The sequence below is a fragment of the Mobula hypostoma genome, chromosome 9 (genome assembly GCF_963921235.1).
Source record: "Mobula hypostoma chromosome 9, sMobHyp1.1, whole genome shotgun sequence".
Taxonomy (NCBI): Eukaryota; Metazoa; Chordata; class Chondrichthyes; order Myliobatiformes; family Myliobatidae; genus Mobula; species Mobula hypostoma.
This window is the reverse complement of record NC_086105.1, coordinates 20944445-20957901: the sequence shown is the minus strand read 5'-3', so window position 1 is coordinate 20957901 and position 13457 is coordinate 20944445. Positions and strand designations below refer to the sequence as shown.

Here is a 13457-nt window from a genome sequence, read left to right as displayed (position 1 = left end):
AAAAGTGGGGTTACATTAGCCACCCTCCAATCCTCCGGAACTAGTCCAGAATCTAACGAGTTTTGAAAAATTATCACTAATGCATCCACTATTTCTTGGGCTACTTCCTTAAGCACTCTAGGATGCAGACCATCTGGCCCTGGGGATTTATCTGCCTTCAATCCCTTCAATTTATCTAACACCACTTCCCTACTAACATGTATTTCACTCAGTTCCTCCATCTCACTGGACCCTCTGTCCCTTACTATTTCTGGAAGATTATTTATGTCCTCCTTAGTGAAGACAGAACCAAAGTAATTATTCAATTGGTCTGCCATGTCCTTGCTTCCCATAATCAATTCACCTGTTTCTGTCTGCAGGGGACCTACATTTGTCTTTACCAGTCTTTTCCTTTTTACATATCTATAAAAGCTTTTACAGTCCGTTTTTATGTTCTCTGCCAGTTTTCTCTCATAATCTTTTTTCCCCTTCCTAATTAAGCCCTTACTACTTTACCTCCATTTTTGGGATAAATGAGTGATTGTCCTGCTGAAGGGTTTCAGCCTGAAACATCGACTGTACTCTTTTCCTAGATACTGCCTGGCCTGCTGAGTTCCTCCAGCATTTTGTGTGTGTTGATTGGTACCAATACTGGTCGACTTTCCTCTCTGTTTCTCCCCCCCCACCCCCCAAATACCTTGACTGCAATTTTATAATGATTCCTTGCATTTTCCTATTTTCTGTCTCTGTTTGATCATTCCATTTCATACCTGTGCTTCTGGCCTTATCTTCAGCTGACATCAGGTCTTCACTGTTGACATGGCTCCCAACCATCTGTTATTGCAGTTCATCTGAGAACCAGGATAAAATTGTCTTTCATCTCACCAGATAGTAAATGCAATATTGCTTCCTCTCTATGCAGCTTACAAATTGCCATCCCCTAAGATGATATCCTCTTCCCTTTGTTCCCAAGTAACTGCTTATTCTGCACACTGCTTCCTTCTGCTTTAATGTCGTGTCTTTTATCCACTTCGCTCTCTGTTCAGCTCCAAATGTACCATTTGCCATTGTACCTTTGTCCTTCCCACTGTTTCAGACCTCAACACTTTCTACTTGAAATAGTGATTTATTTTGACAATTCAGCTTTCATTTCCAACTTCTAGCCTCTACTTATTCATGTATTTCAAGTAAAGATTCTGCTTCTCCCACTTCCACATCAGAAGTCCTTTTCTTGGCCAATAACAATTTTCTCCTTTTGCTGCAGTTCCTTTATCACTTAATCTTGCCCTCTTCTAGAAATTATAACCTGTCTTTAGTACTGATGGCAGTCATTGACCTTCAATATTAACTTTTTCTCCATGGGTAGACCCAAACTTCAAAGTATTGTCACCATTTTCTGGAATTGTTCCCTATATGTCTGGTGTAATTTGTATTTCAAATCAACAGCATTTATGATGTTTGGTTTAAGTCTCTAGGTTATCGCTAGGTTCATTCAAAAGTAGGGATTATTTGTACTCAAATTTATGCCTCCAAGGCAAAAACGTTCATCCAGTTTGAAGTCCTTGAATTAAAATTATCAAACACTTTGTGAAGGAAATCTCATTTCTTAATTTGGATGTGTTGCCACTTGCTTTCCTGATCATCAGAGGATATTTTTCCTGGAATGTATCAAAATATATTTGTCAGCAGAAAATTTATTCCAGCAGCTTTGGATTTAGTACTTGATCACCATGCTCACTTAACCATCATGAAAGCCTAGGATTTTAGTAAAACACTTGTTTTGTGTAATATTCACGTTTTATTTAAGCCATTCCAAATACAATTTTGCTCTTTTTCCAGGTATATGGGAAAACGATTGGTGGGCATCAAACTATCATAGTATGCATTGAGAGCCATCAGTTTCAACCCAAAAATTTCTGGTATGTTGAACTTAATCCCACAATGTTTTGTCTAATTCTGACAAAATAGAGGCTATATTTTTTGCAGTCTTACCATAAATGACATCTTGGAAAGCATTGACATTACAGTGATTTGAAGCGTATTCAAACAGCCCTGCATAAGGGGGTATTACGAGAAAATGGGCCATATTAGTCTGTGACATGAAGCTGTTTTAAGGAAATGCCAATTGGAGGAAAAAAAGATTTTTCTGTAAATTTTATAGCAGTGAATTTTATTTCATATCTGAAGATTTTTGTGATCTAGAAATTCTGTGGGGCAAAATGTTCATGTTGTCAATGATCATAGCAGGGGAAGCCTGTAATGCCAAAGAAAAAGATATTTGACCAGAAAAAAATATTTGTATAAATCCTTTCAGTATCTCAGGGTGTCCAAATTTGAGGGGGGGGGGGAGTGGAACTGCTTTATTTAGATTTTGGTGTTATTGCTTTTTACATAAGGTAATAGCACATAGTGGCCACTATTAGGTACACCTGTGCAAATATCCAATCAGCATCTCAGTGCATAAAATCATGCAGTCATAGTCAGGAAGTTCCAGTGTTCGGACTAAACCTCAGAATGGGGAGGAAATATGATCTAAGTAACCTTGACTATGGAATGATTTGTTAATGAGTATCTCAGAATCTGATGTCCTAGGATTTTCACACACCAGTGTCTAAAGTTTACAGAGAATGGTGTGGGGGGATAGAAACATCCAGTGAGCAGCAGTTCTAAGGGGGAAAGGTCTTATTAATTAGAGAGGTTAGAGGAGAATGTCCAAGCTGACAGGAAAGCGACAGTAACTCACATAACGATGTGCAGAAGTGCATCTTTGAACACACGACATATTGAACCTTGAAGTGGATGGGCTACAGCAGCAGAAGACCACAAATATGCACTCAGTGGTCACTTTACAGGAGATACCTAATAAATTAACCTCTTGAGTGTAAGTATTCTTGAGGAAGAATGATGGGGCGATTCTTCTCAATAAAATGCCTTTCTGTTTAAGACAAAATCTGTAGGAATGGTAGAGGATATACTGGGGAACTACATGAGGGAATTTATCTGATCATACAACCACCTGTGAATGCTGTTTAGATTATGCTACAGATTGCATTTTATTTTTTAAGTTTATTGTGCATAAAGCATTTGTAGGCTTTGTGTAGATCATCTAGGGGAAAACAATTAAGTGCTTTATGGCATATTTATACAGAATACTATTTTCATCCCTTTTCAGATGAGTAAGTAGGTCATATAATGAAGGGCATTATTCTCATGCAAGATTGTAAATGAAAGATCATTGTTACAACTGTAAAAATTGTGCTGCATTTTATATATTGTCACTTTTATTGTCTTATTAATTATCCAGTCAACTCTACATTTGAATACTATCTAAATAGTCAAGTTTTTTTACAATAAGTCTGACTTTCTGTATCTCCAAATTGTATTATATATTGACTTCGTAACAGATTGCATGTTTGTGACACTGATGGCATGTTATCTTCATTTCTGTTAATGAAGGAATGGACGTTGGAGATCAGAGTGGAAGTTTACTATCACTTCCTCATCAACTCAGGTGGAAGGCATTTTAAAGATTCAGGTTAGTGATAGCTGTTAAATGGGTCTGGGGCATACATAATCCAAGTAAACTCGAGGTATTTTACTTGAAGGTAAATGTGTTTGTTGCAATAAAGAGGAAAAAACAAATTGCATGCAATCCTGCCATTTCCCCAGATCAAGGGATCAAAACAGGATAATATTTAAAGCTGAAGATGTAAAAATAAGTGCTAAATACCTCCCCATGTTTGTTAAAACTGTTTTCCCATGTTACGTATTAGATTACAGGTTTCCCCCGCCATCCGAAGGTAGAGCGTTCCTATGAAATGGTTCGTAAGCCAGAATGTCATAAAGCAAAGAAGCAATTACCATTAATTTATATGGGAAAAATTTGTGAGCGTTCGCAGACCCAAAAAATAGCCTACCAAATCATGCCAAATAATACAAAACCTAAAATAACAGTAACATATAGTAAAAGCAGGAATGACATGATGAATACACAGCCTATATAAAGTAGAAATACTTTTCCACAATCATTGCCGCACTGTTCTCCGTAGTGAAAATCTCACGCAAGCGCTCTTGGCAGAAACACGGTGCAAGCGCTCTCCAGTAACCTTTAAGCTATGAAGCTGCCAAATCATACCAAATAACACGTAAAAATACATAGCCGATATAAAGTAGAAATGTATGTACAGTATCACTTACTGGAATTGGGACAGCACCGAGCACACTGATGGTGTGTTAGACTGAATCGTCGGAGGTTGGGGTGGTGCAGTAGCCCCCACCCTCCGGGCAGCGAACCGATACCGATCCGCGAAGAATGCAGGGTACCGCAGTAGCCGGGACGCACCCAGCACATCTTTAAGGAAAAAAAGCCGAAATAAACAAGGTAATTAATTAGGCAACGCAATCACCTCTGATCTGGGCTGACATTTATGTGTTGGGGGGCACCTAATTAATTAGCTTGTTTATTTTGGCTTTTTTTTTCTTAAAGATGTGCTGGGTGCGTCCTGGCTACCGCTGCATTCTCAGCAGATTAGTATCTGTCTGCGGCCCGGGGGTTGGGGTGGTGGGACATTAAGGTGTCTCATCGATCAGGGCAGGCCATCTTCTATGTCTGCCTGCCTCGATGTCAAAGATCGAGGTTCGTCGCCTGCTGTGGCTGATGTGGAAGGCTTGCTTGACTGCTTAGCCTCGCGCATTTTTCTATCATACAGTTCTTTGTAAGCACTCAAACCATCTTGCAAATATATTGTAAACCGACGTACCCTTTCAAAATCAAAGTTGTACTTTATCATTGCAGCGAAAACCTCTCGCAGTTGCCTCACATTTAGTTCCTGGACAACTTCACTTTAGGTCTGTTCGCTACTGCATTTGGTTTTGATTGTTGTCCTTTCCTCTTCCAATTGCAGCAGCTCTTCATCTATCAGTTCTTGGTCATGGGATGCTAAAACCTCTTCAATATCATCTTCGTCAACCTCCAGAAGCCAAACTCACTTTGTCCTTACTTCGTTCACCACGATCGAAATGCTTAATTATGTCTAGTTTTACGTTAAGTGTAACACCCTTACGAGCTCTTTCAGGCTTTTCTGATAACTTAGAACTCATCTTGCTAATGGCTGCTCATAGGCACGTGTTTAAGCAATGCTGGCTAGAATGCAGTTCCGAATCCGGGGAGAGCGGCTGCCCAGGGCGCGCGCTGCTTTTCTCCTAACAGTGAAAACACCTTCTGTTAGCGAAAACGGAACTAATGTAGGTCTTTTGTAACAGTGAGGTTTCATAAAGTGAATGTTCGAAAAGTGTGGGACACCTATAAACATCTCAGACCACTTTGCCTTTTGTAATACTTTCATGACCCTAAAGATCCAGATCCACCATGAGGGTGTTCTCACTTCACATTTAATATTTATTATGTTACAAGTAGGCACTTGCATTTATTTGAAAATGTGTATTGTTGCAGCATTGATGGTTTTAGTTATGGTGTTTTCAATACTTCTACAATTTTTGTTCATTCTCCATAAGATTCTACTGCCCTTGTAGTGAAGACTTGCCTTATTTTGATGTTTTAGCTATCAGTATTATATGTAAAGTTTCAGGATGGTTGAAGTGAAGAGGTGGGGGATCAAGTTAGTTATTTGTTTATTTGCCAATCTCAGTTTTCCCCTTTAAAATTTAGACCAGGTCGTCATTGGTGAGATAGGGCTGGAGTCGCTCAGGACTTGATATTGGGCAGTAGGTATTTATGACTCGTGTTCTAATAACTCAAACACTGAAATTTTTTTGCTGAAGACTTTTAAAGGAACCATCGTAATGTTTTTGAATTAATCTGGTTGATGCACTAATTGCATTCGGGCTCTATGTATGACTTTCAAATTAATAAAACTACATATTTTGAATCTCCTTACTCCCGTCTTCCAAATTGATTTGCTACATGGATATGCAGCATTGTAATTTTGCTTTCTTATCTGTATTTCTTAGGTTGTCTTTATATCAAAGTTTATTTTTTATACTTGATCTTCTCAAAGTTTAGTTTTGATATTTTGTCACTGGGATTACGAAAAAGGGAAAACGGTAGGAGTAGATTCTAGCTGTTAGATGGGATATCAAAGCTGAATCAGAATAAGCACTTGTGCTTGCTCTGTTTATTTCTTCTGGTAATAACTGACTAAGAGGGTTATTGATACTGTTTGAAACTAAAATTGAAATTTTAGTTTCTTAATTGGAAGTTTGTGCTTTCATCTATAATACAAAATCACCAGTGTTGTCTATTTCACTTTTTAAAATCAAAGCTTTAATCACAATATACAGCTTTTAAAGTACAGTGAAGGATCCATTTATTCAATTTAGTTTTAAGGTCAAATTGTACTGTGGTCAGGATGTAATTGCAGATAAATCTATACGGAGATTATTTGGCAATGCAAATTAGTGCTTCAGATTGTTTTAAAAGACAGTTTAATTCTTCATAGAAAACAGCAATACAAAAGCAAAATACAGTAAGCAGCAGAAATCTGAAATAGGAAAGACAAAGTACATGGTTCAAACAGTGTTTGTGGATTACAACCCTTCAAGTTGATTAGGGCATTGGCCTGAATTTTTTTCCCTACCGAATATGACATGAATGTTTGCTTTATCTTGTTACTTGGTTTTAACTTCAATTCCTAGGTTACCCTGCAGCTAAATTTATTTATTAGAAAGTTGTATAGTTTTATATGGATTAAAATAGTGGTGGGGGCAGGATGGGAGAAGGTTGATTTTCAATGTTAAATTTTGATATATTAGAATTGAAAATGCAGACTTTTCACGATTTTTAGGTTCATTATTATGAAGATGGCAATGTTCAACTGGTCAGCCATAAAGATGTACAGGAAACTTTGTCTGTCACTGTAAGTAAGACCTTTGTTTAGCATTCTGATGGGGAAAATAAGTTACCTCTTTCTATAGATGCTGCTTGGCCTGCTGCGTTCACCAGCAACTTTGATGTATGTTGCCTTTTTAATCTTGGTTTGCCGGTGTGCTCTTGAGTGTATGTACTGCATATATTGATTATATATGAAGATGCATCATGGCAATTTACCCACCACCAAACCACACATTTTCTTGCTGCTTTTCTCCTTTCACCTTGCTATTTTATTGAATGCACAATCTTATAATCAGCCATTGAGATGCTAACAGATCTCTGAAATCCTGTCCAAGACTGTTAATCATGTGTAAATCTATACAGTGTATTGGCTGAAAGTTTCTACTGGGAAAAACATTGAGGCTCACCCATTTCTATCTCCGTGTGAACATCCCAGTAAAGATTTTTGAATAGCAGATGGAAATTGGAGCTGTAGCTATATATTTTCACTACTTCGTTAGATCAAGAGTAGAGCCCATGTTTAGACCACTAACTCGGTACATCTTACCAAATGGTCTCTATAAAACTTGGGTTATCAGGAATATATTTTAACCTAATCAAACCTTATAAGATCTCTTGGTTTACCAGATCCATGTTAACTGTATTAAAGATCAAGTTAATTCTCCAGAGGATTTTTTTTTAACAGTGGGGTAGAAATAGATGTTTGTCTGCTGAGAACATTAACATTTAGTGAGATCATGAACAGTCCATGCCCCATTTTGTTACTGTTTTTTCCATTTTCCCTAAATATATTTGGTTGTCATGAATAAATCAGTCTGCTTTAAAATAAAAACTAAGTCATTTACTCCTTTGTTCCAGATTTCATCCAACATGTAGAAACATTTCATCTTTGTACTTAACTGGTATCTTGAAACACTGGAACTTCAGTGACTTTCCACTGCTTTAAGTGAGACCTCACGCAAAGGAAGTGTGTGGTAATTGTTGCAGGTTAATCTCAGGATTTTAGGGCCTGCTATCATTGGGTGCTGCTTCTCTGACCACCATTTCACCATTAGGTCAGGAATGGGGCTGTTTATTGAAGATTGCAGCTTTCAGTAATTGCAATTCAAAATTAATCAGATGTCAGCACCTAACACCATTTTGCATAGACTGGCATTGGCTGATAATTGGCGGTAACATTGTCTAACAATAATCATCTCCCATGTTGAATAGCATTCCCATTACCAAGTCCCTCACCATCTGCAAATCAACATCCTAGGTTATTATTGCCCAGAAATGTAGCTGGAGTGACCACAAACATGCTATGGCAAAAAAGTGAGAAGTTGAATTTCCCATGAAGAATGACTCCCTTCTGACTACCAAAGCCATTTTGCCATTTACATGCTTCAAATCAGGAGTGTGTGAAATACTTGGTTAAATGAATGCAGTTCTAGTCAGGCTGCTTCACCCTTTGCACCAAGTCTTTCCCCTGCCAGCAGCACACTGAGGATACATTATGTACCATCTGCAGGATGTGCTATTATTTAACAAGACCATTTCTTGAACCTGTATCCTCTTGACTAGAAGGAAAAAAAAGTTTGCATTATAACAATGACTATTTCTCCACCCCCCCCCCCACCCACATTGCAGCTTGGCCCTACGCAACAACATTATGAATACTTCATTACCTCAGGAGTAATTAAGAATGGGTAATTATGGTATGTCAGTTGTATCAGCATTGCACAAGTGATTTCTTTTTTGGTAAATCAAACTAAACTCCAAGCAACGTGTCCCAGTTTCTATAATCTTGTAATTTAAACCTTATTTATGGTAAATTTGTACTGCATTCATTGTAAGAGCAACATCTACTCAAAGCTTAGTGCCAAGCACCTTGCAAAATCCCTGGTATAGTCTAACTTGGCCTTTGTTTCTGACAAGCTGTGAGTACAAGGGATAGAACTTGTAGTCATAAAGGCTAGCATTCTGTTGACTTTTGTTATTTAACATAATATTGCAATTCATACATATATGTAAAGAGTGGAGGTCCAAAGAAATTTGAGCATTTCTTTGTGATTCGAAGAAAATTACATTATTTTGAGCAACACCTGAAATCCATTAGTTACTGTTCTGCCCATTTTGATTTGCTTACATTTCCTTGAAATATAATTCCATCAGTGCTGTTTGCTCTTTGTTTTGTCTTGCTTGGATATGATTTTTTTTCCTATCATTTAAATGATTTATAAAATGGTGACTAGTTTAGGTTCAATATATTCTTGCAGGACCCCGCCAGTGATGTGTTATAAATTTGAGAGCTACTTATCCCAGTTGTCACTTGTTGATTTCTTAACTGGGTCATTCATTTGTCTTCATTTCCCTGAGGTTCAATTTTAGTTAAGTCTTGCCTCTTTTTTTTTCCCCACTTCTATTCCAATAATTCTTACAAGTTACAACCATAGACATTGTTCTGGCTCCTATTTCAAAGACTTCAAAACAAAAATTAAATTAGCTTTGCCGTTTGTTGGGGGAAAAGTGCTGAAATGTGATTAACTGAAAACTTGTAATATATTCAATAATTGAATTTACAGTATTGGACACAAGTAATATCCTGATAACAGATACTAAGTTCATTGGTATACAATTTCTTGCTTTCCCCTCATCTTAAATAGAAAACGTAAGCTAGCTTTCTTATTCCAGTCTATGTATAATTTCTTCTCTCCAGAGTATTCTCTCCTCCACTCCCAAAGAAATAAAAATGCCTTGACTCAACATTTTTTTTACAAGTTTGGAGTCTGCCTCTTCACAATTGCTACTACATGACTTGTACATGCTTCTCACTACTTTTCCTCCTAAGATTCCCATGTGTTTTATTTTAATCATTCTGTTCCTCTTGTCTTTCTATCAAATCCCTTCAAAGTCGTAATTTTATCCACTAGCTTATTGAAAACATCTAGATTGTTCTGCTTTCTTTCACAGAATGAGGCTCAGATGGCAAAAGAATTTACAAAACTTGTAGAGGCAGTAGAAAATGAATATCAGGTATGAACTCTTTATTGAGTACTTGTTTTTCCCCCCCCCCAGTAAATTTTTGAACTAATTACTTGTATTCCCAGATCTGTATTTGCATTGCCCTGTGGAGATATGTTTGACACCAAAATGTAAATATCAGCAAGAAAATGATATTCTGTCAATTCAGTCAATCAAACCAAAATAGATGTTACAGCTGTCAGGCACACATGTTTGAAATCTCTGGATGTTTAAAATGAGGACTTTGATATGTCCTAAATATTGTCGTTTGTGACTCTAACTGGTTTTCAATTTTTTTCTGGTAAAAGAAGCAATTTACCAGATAACTGAGTAGTCAATTATTTTGATTGACCAGTTTCTCACCAGTCAGGTCACAACTTCAAATTTGAGACCACATTATCTTCACAAACCTGAAATCAATTAGCTGTAAATCTATGGAATGGTACACAAGACAAGCTGATCACTGTATTTTGGTACATGTGAAGGGAATAAACCAATTCTAATTGTTTTCAATATTACTATATAGCTTCAAATTAAATTCAAGATTCAGATTTAAAGTATGGACAACATTTTTTAAACTTGACCTCAACTGGTGATTTGGTAAATTGCTTGATTTATTTTATAATTGGATCTTGTCCAAGAAATTCTCTGAATTTTCAAAACAGTTTACAATTTAATGTGAGCAAGTCATAAAATCTAGTGTATTAAAATGTGTATTTAAATATCACCCTTGCCAACGTCCTGGAATGCTGTACTTTATATTTACATTGAAATCAAACTGGGTATCGGGTTAAAGCTCTAAACGCAGCTCAGAGCTGTTTAAGCCTGGAACCAAAAGGAGAATTCTGGCAAAGTCCAGCAGATTAGGTAATGCCTCTTGGTGACCTAAAAGCACCACTGTTCAGTCTGCAGACAATCCTGAGCTTCCGTTTGCCTGTCACTTTAATTCTCCATCACACCCGTACTAAATTCTTTAGCTGCAGCACCCAAGACTATTCCAGTGAATAGCAATTCATGTTCCATTTGGGCATGTTGCGGTCTTTGGAATTGGATATTGAATTCAGCAATTTCATACAACTTGTTTTATTCTATTTGCATTAGAATTACAGCAGAACTGCCTAGTTACCTATATCAAGAATACAGTGGATTCCAGTTAATTGGGACATATGGGAAGCAGTACCCTTTGGCTCATTCAGCAGTTGTCCCAATTTGCTGATGTTTCATGGAAATGGTTAAAAAGGGTATTACAAATTGGGTATTTAAGTGAAATACAGAACAAATTAGAACACTTTCTTTCACAGAATGAGGCTCAGATGGCAAAAGAATTTACAAAACTTGTAGAGGCAGATAGTGGTTATCTGTCATTATCTGACATTAACAGGAAACCTGTGCAGGAGAGTTTGTTCTGTATTTCATTTAAATACATAAATGGTTGCTCAGTTAAACAATCTGTCTTTTTTATACTTTTTTAACTATTTCCATGAAATTTCAGCTAATTGGGGCAGCTGCTTAATTGGGCCAGAATGTACTGGTGCTGATGTGTCCCAGTTAACAAAAACTGAGGATGAAATAGTCACACGACTTTCAGATGAATAAGTTGAGCGTTGTCAGCCATCCTTCAGTTCATGTTTTTGTGAGTCACATTTGGATTCAGTGCTAAGTTGAGTGAGCAAAGTTCAGATATATCAATATCTGACCTTCAGCTCATTCCTGATTTCTACGCCTATATGTTGCAATATAAGAAGGCAGACGTGCATAACTTGCAAACTGGTTAACTGCTAGTACTGATCAGAAGTTCAGGTTTTGATGCATTCTGATGTTCATTTGTACTTAATTTGTAAATGCCCTGACAATTTATTGTGTTGTTGGTCTAAATTTTTATTCAGAGAATCTTAAATCTGTTTGCTTTTTATAGACTGCTATCAATGAAAACTATCAGACCATGTCAGATACTACATTTAAAGCCTTGCGTCGACAACTGCCAGTCACCCGCACCAAAATCGACTGGAATAAAATCCTGAGCTACAAGATTGGCAAAGAAATGCAAAATCTTTAAGAGGAAGTTTCGCATGACTGGATAATTTTCGTGTCTGTTTTAAAAAGGTCTGGTCTCACAAGTGTGAAATTGTTGAACTACATTTATAAATAATTTGGGAAATTGCCTCATAACTTTTTTCTTTAATACACTTTCAGTTGAACACCATTAGCGCTCATGATAGATTTACTGTGCACGAAGCACATGGCTTTCAATGCAGCATTTCCCTTTCTAACATTCATGTGACTGTTTTCATTTTTTAATGTATGTTCCCTTTCTAAAACATTCAGTACAACCATCATGTTTAGTTGCCATATTTGTTTACAGTACCAGGGTGAGACCATGCCTTTTTTAGATTTTTTTTGATTTCTGCTTCATATTATGTTGCTGATGATTGAAGCAAATTTTAACAGTTTGGGCCTATTTCTTCCCATTACCTTTATTTAGGTGAACGGTTATTGATCATTTATATCTACGATGTATCCCTTCATAGATTGCAGTTATTTCCACATTAATTTCCAATCTTGCCTTTATTCTCCATAGAGATGTACTGTTCAAGGGGTAAATGACATGGGACAGAAAATACTGAATTAATGGGTAAATAATTCAATATGGTTAGTAATGTTTATGCTTTACTGACATGCACTGTCTCAGATGTAGTTAATATTTCTTGCAAAAATATACATAAAATGCAGATACTGCTTTGTGCCCACATAAACTCCTCCTTCAATGAGCTGTGTATTAAAAGTTACCCATGAGTTATTTTTTATGAAGCAGACACAACTGTACCAGAACAAGACACATTGTAATATAAACCTGTATTCATTAATTTGTGTGCCAGCCTGTTTTATTTACTCCTTCCAATGACATAACATTTAATCCTTAAATGTACGTTGTATATAATTCATTTGTAAATGACAATTGTCATTTGATAAATCTAGGATACATTTCTGAAAGAAATGCATAAACGTGGTAACAATTGCAGTGTGAAGTACCCTTTCCTCAGTTTGTTATAGTTTGATGTAAATATTACTTTAGCAATCTAGAAGCTAAGGCTGGAGTTGTACTCTGTTTTCGAAGAGTTTAGGGTGCACCTTTACATCTTTTAATAAAATGGGCAAGTTGTCCCAATATTACTTGAGTAATTTTCAGCTAAGTGGCAAAAGAAAACTTCCTACAGAAGTTTGCAACAGAGCTTGGTTTACACACTACCAGTTTATTCTAGAATGAAGTTTTAGATCTAAAGAGCTATTCTCAAATCTGTCAAAAGATTCAAGTGGTGTTGAAGTTGTAAATACAGTGGCATGCAAAAGATTGGGCACCCCGGTCAAAATTTCTGTTACTGTAAATAGTTAAGTGAGTTGAAGTTGAACTGATCTCCAAAAGTCATAAAGATGAAACATTCTTTTCAGCATTTTAAGCAAGATTACTGTATCTTTGTTTTGTACAATTTTAGAATGGGGGGGGAAGAAAGGAGCATCATGCAAAAGTTTGGGCACCCCAGGAGATTTGAGTTCTCATAACTTTTACCAAGGTCTCAGACCTTAATTAGCTTGTTGGGGCTATGGCTTGTTTGCAGGCATCATTAAG

General features: G+C 36.8%; 1 protein-coding gene across 1 annotated transcript in view; it reads left to right on the top strand.

Moving 5' to 3' along the window:
• LOC134351555 (F-actin-capping protein subunit alpha-2) overlaps positions 1-12696 on the top strand; it is a 46652-nt gene extending 33956 nt beyond the window's left edge. The window contains exons 6-10 of the mRNA XM_063057855.1: positions 1819-1898; positions 3436-3514; positions 6783-6854; positions 9782-9844; positions 11748-12696. Coding sequence (XP_062913925.1) covers positions 1819-1898; positions 3436-3514; positions 6783-6854; positions 9782-9844; positions 11748-11888 — 435 coding nt within the window. The 3' untranslated portion in view covers positions 11889-12696. The remainder of the gene's footprint in view (positions 1-1818; positions 1899-3435; positions 3515-6782; positions 6855-9781; positions 9845-11747) is intronic.
• Positions 12697-13457: the final 761 nt, after the last annotated feature.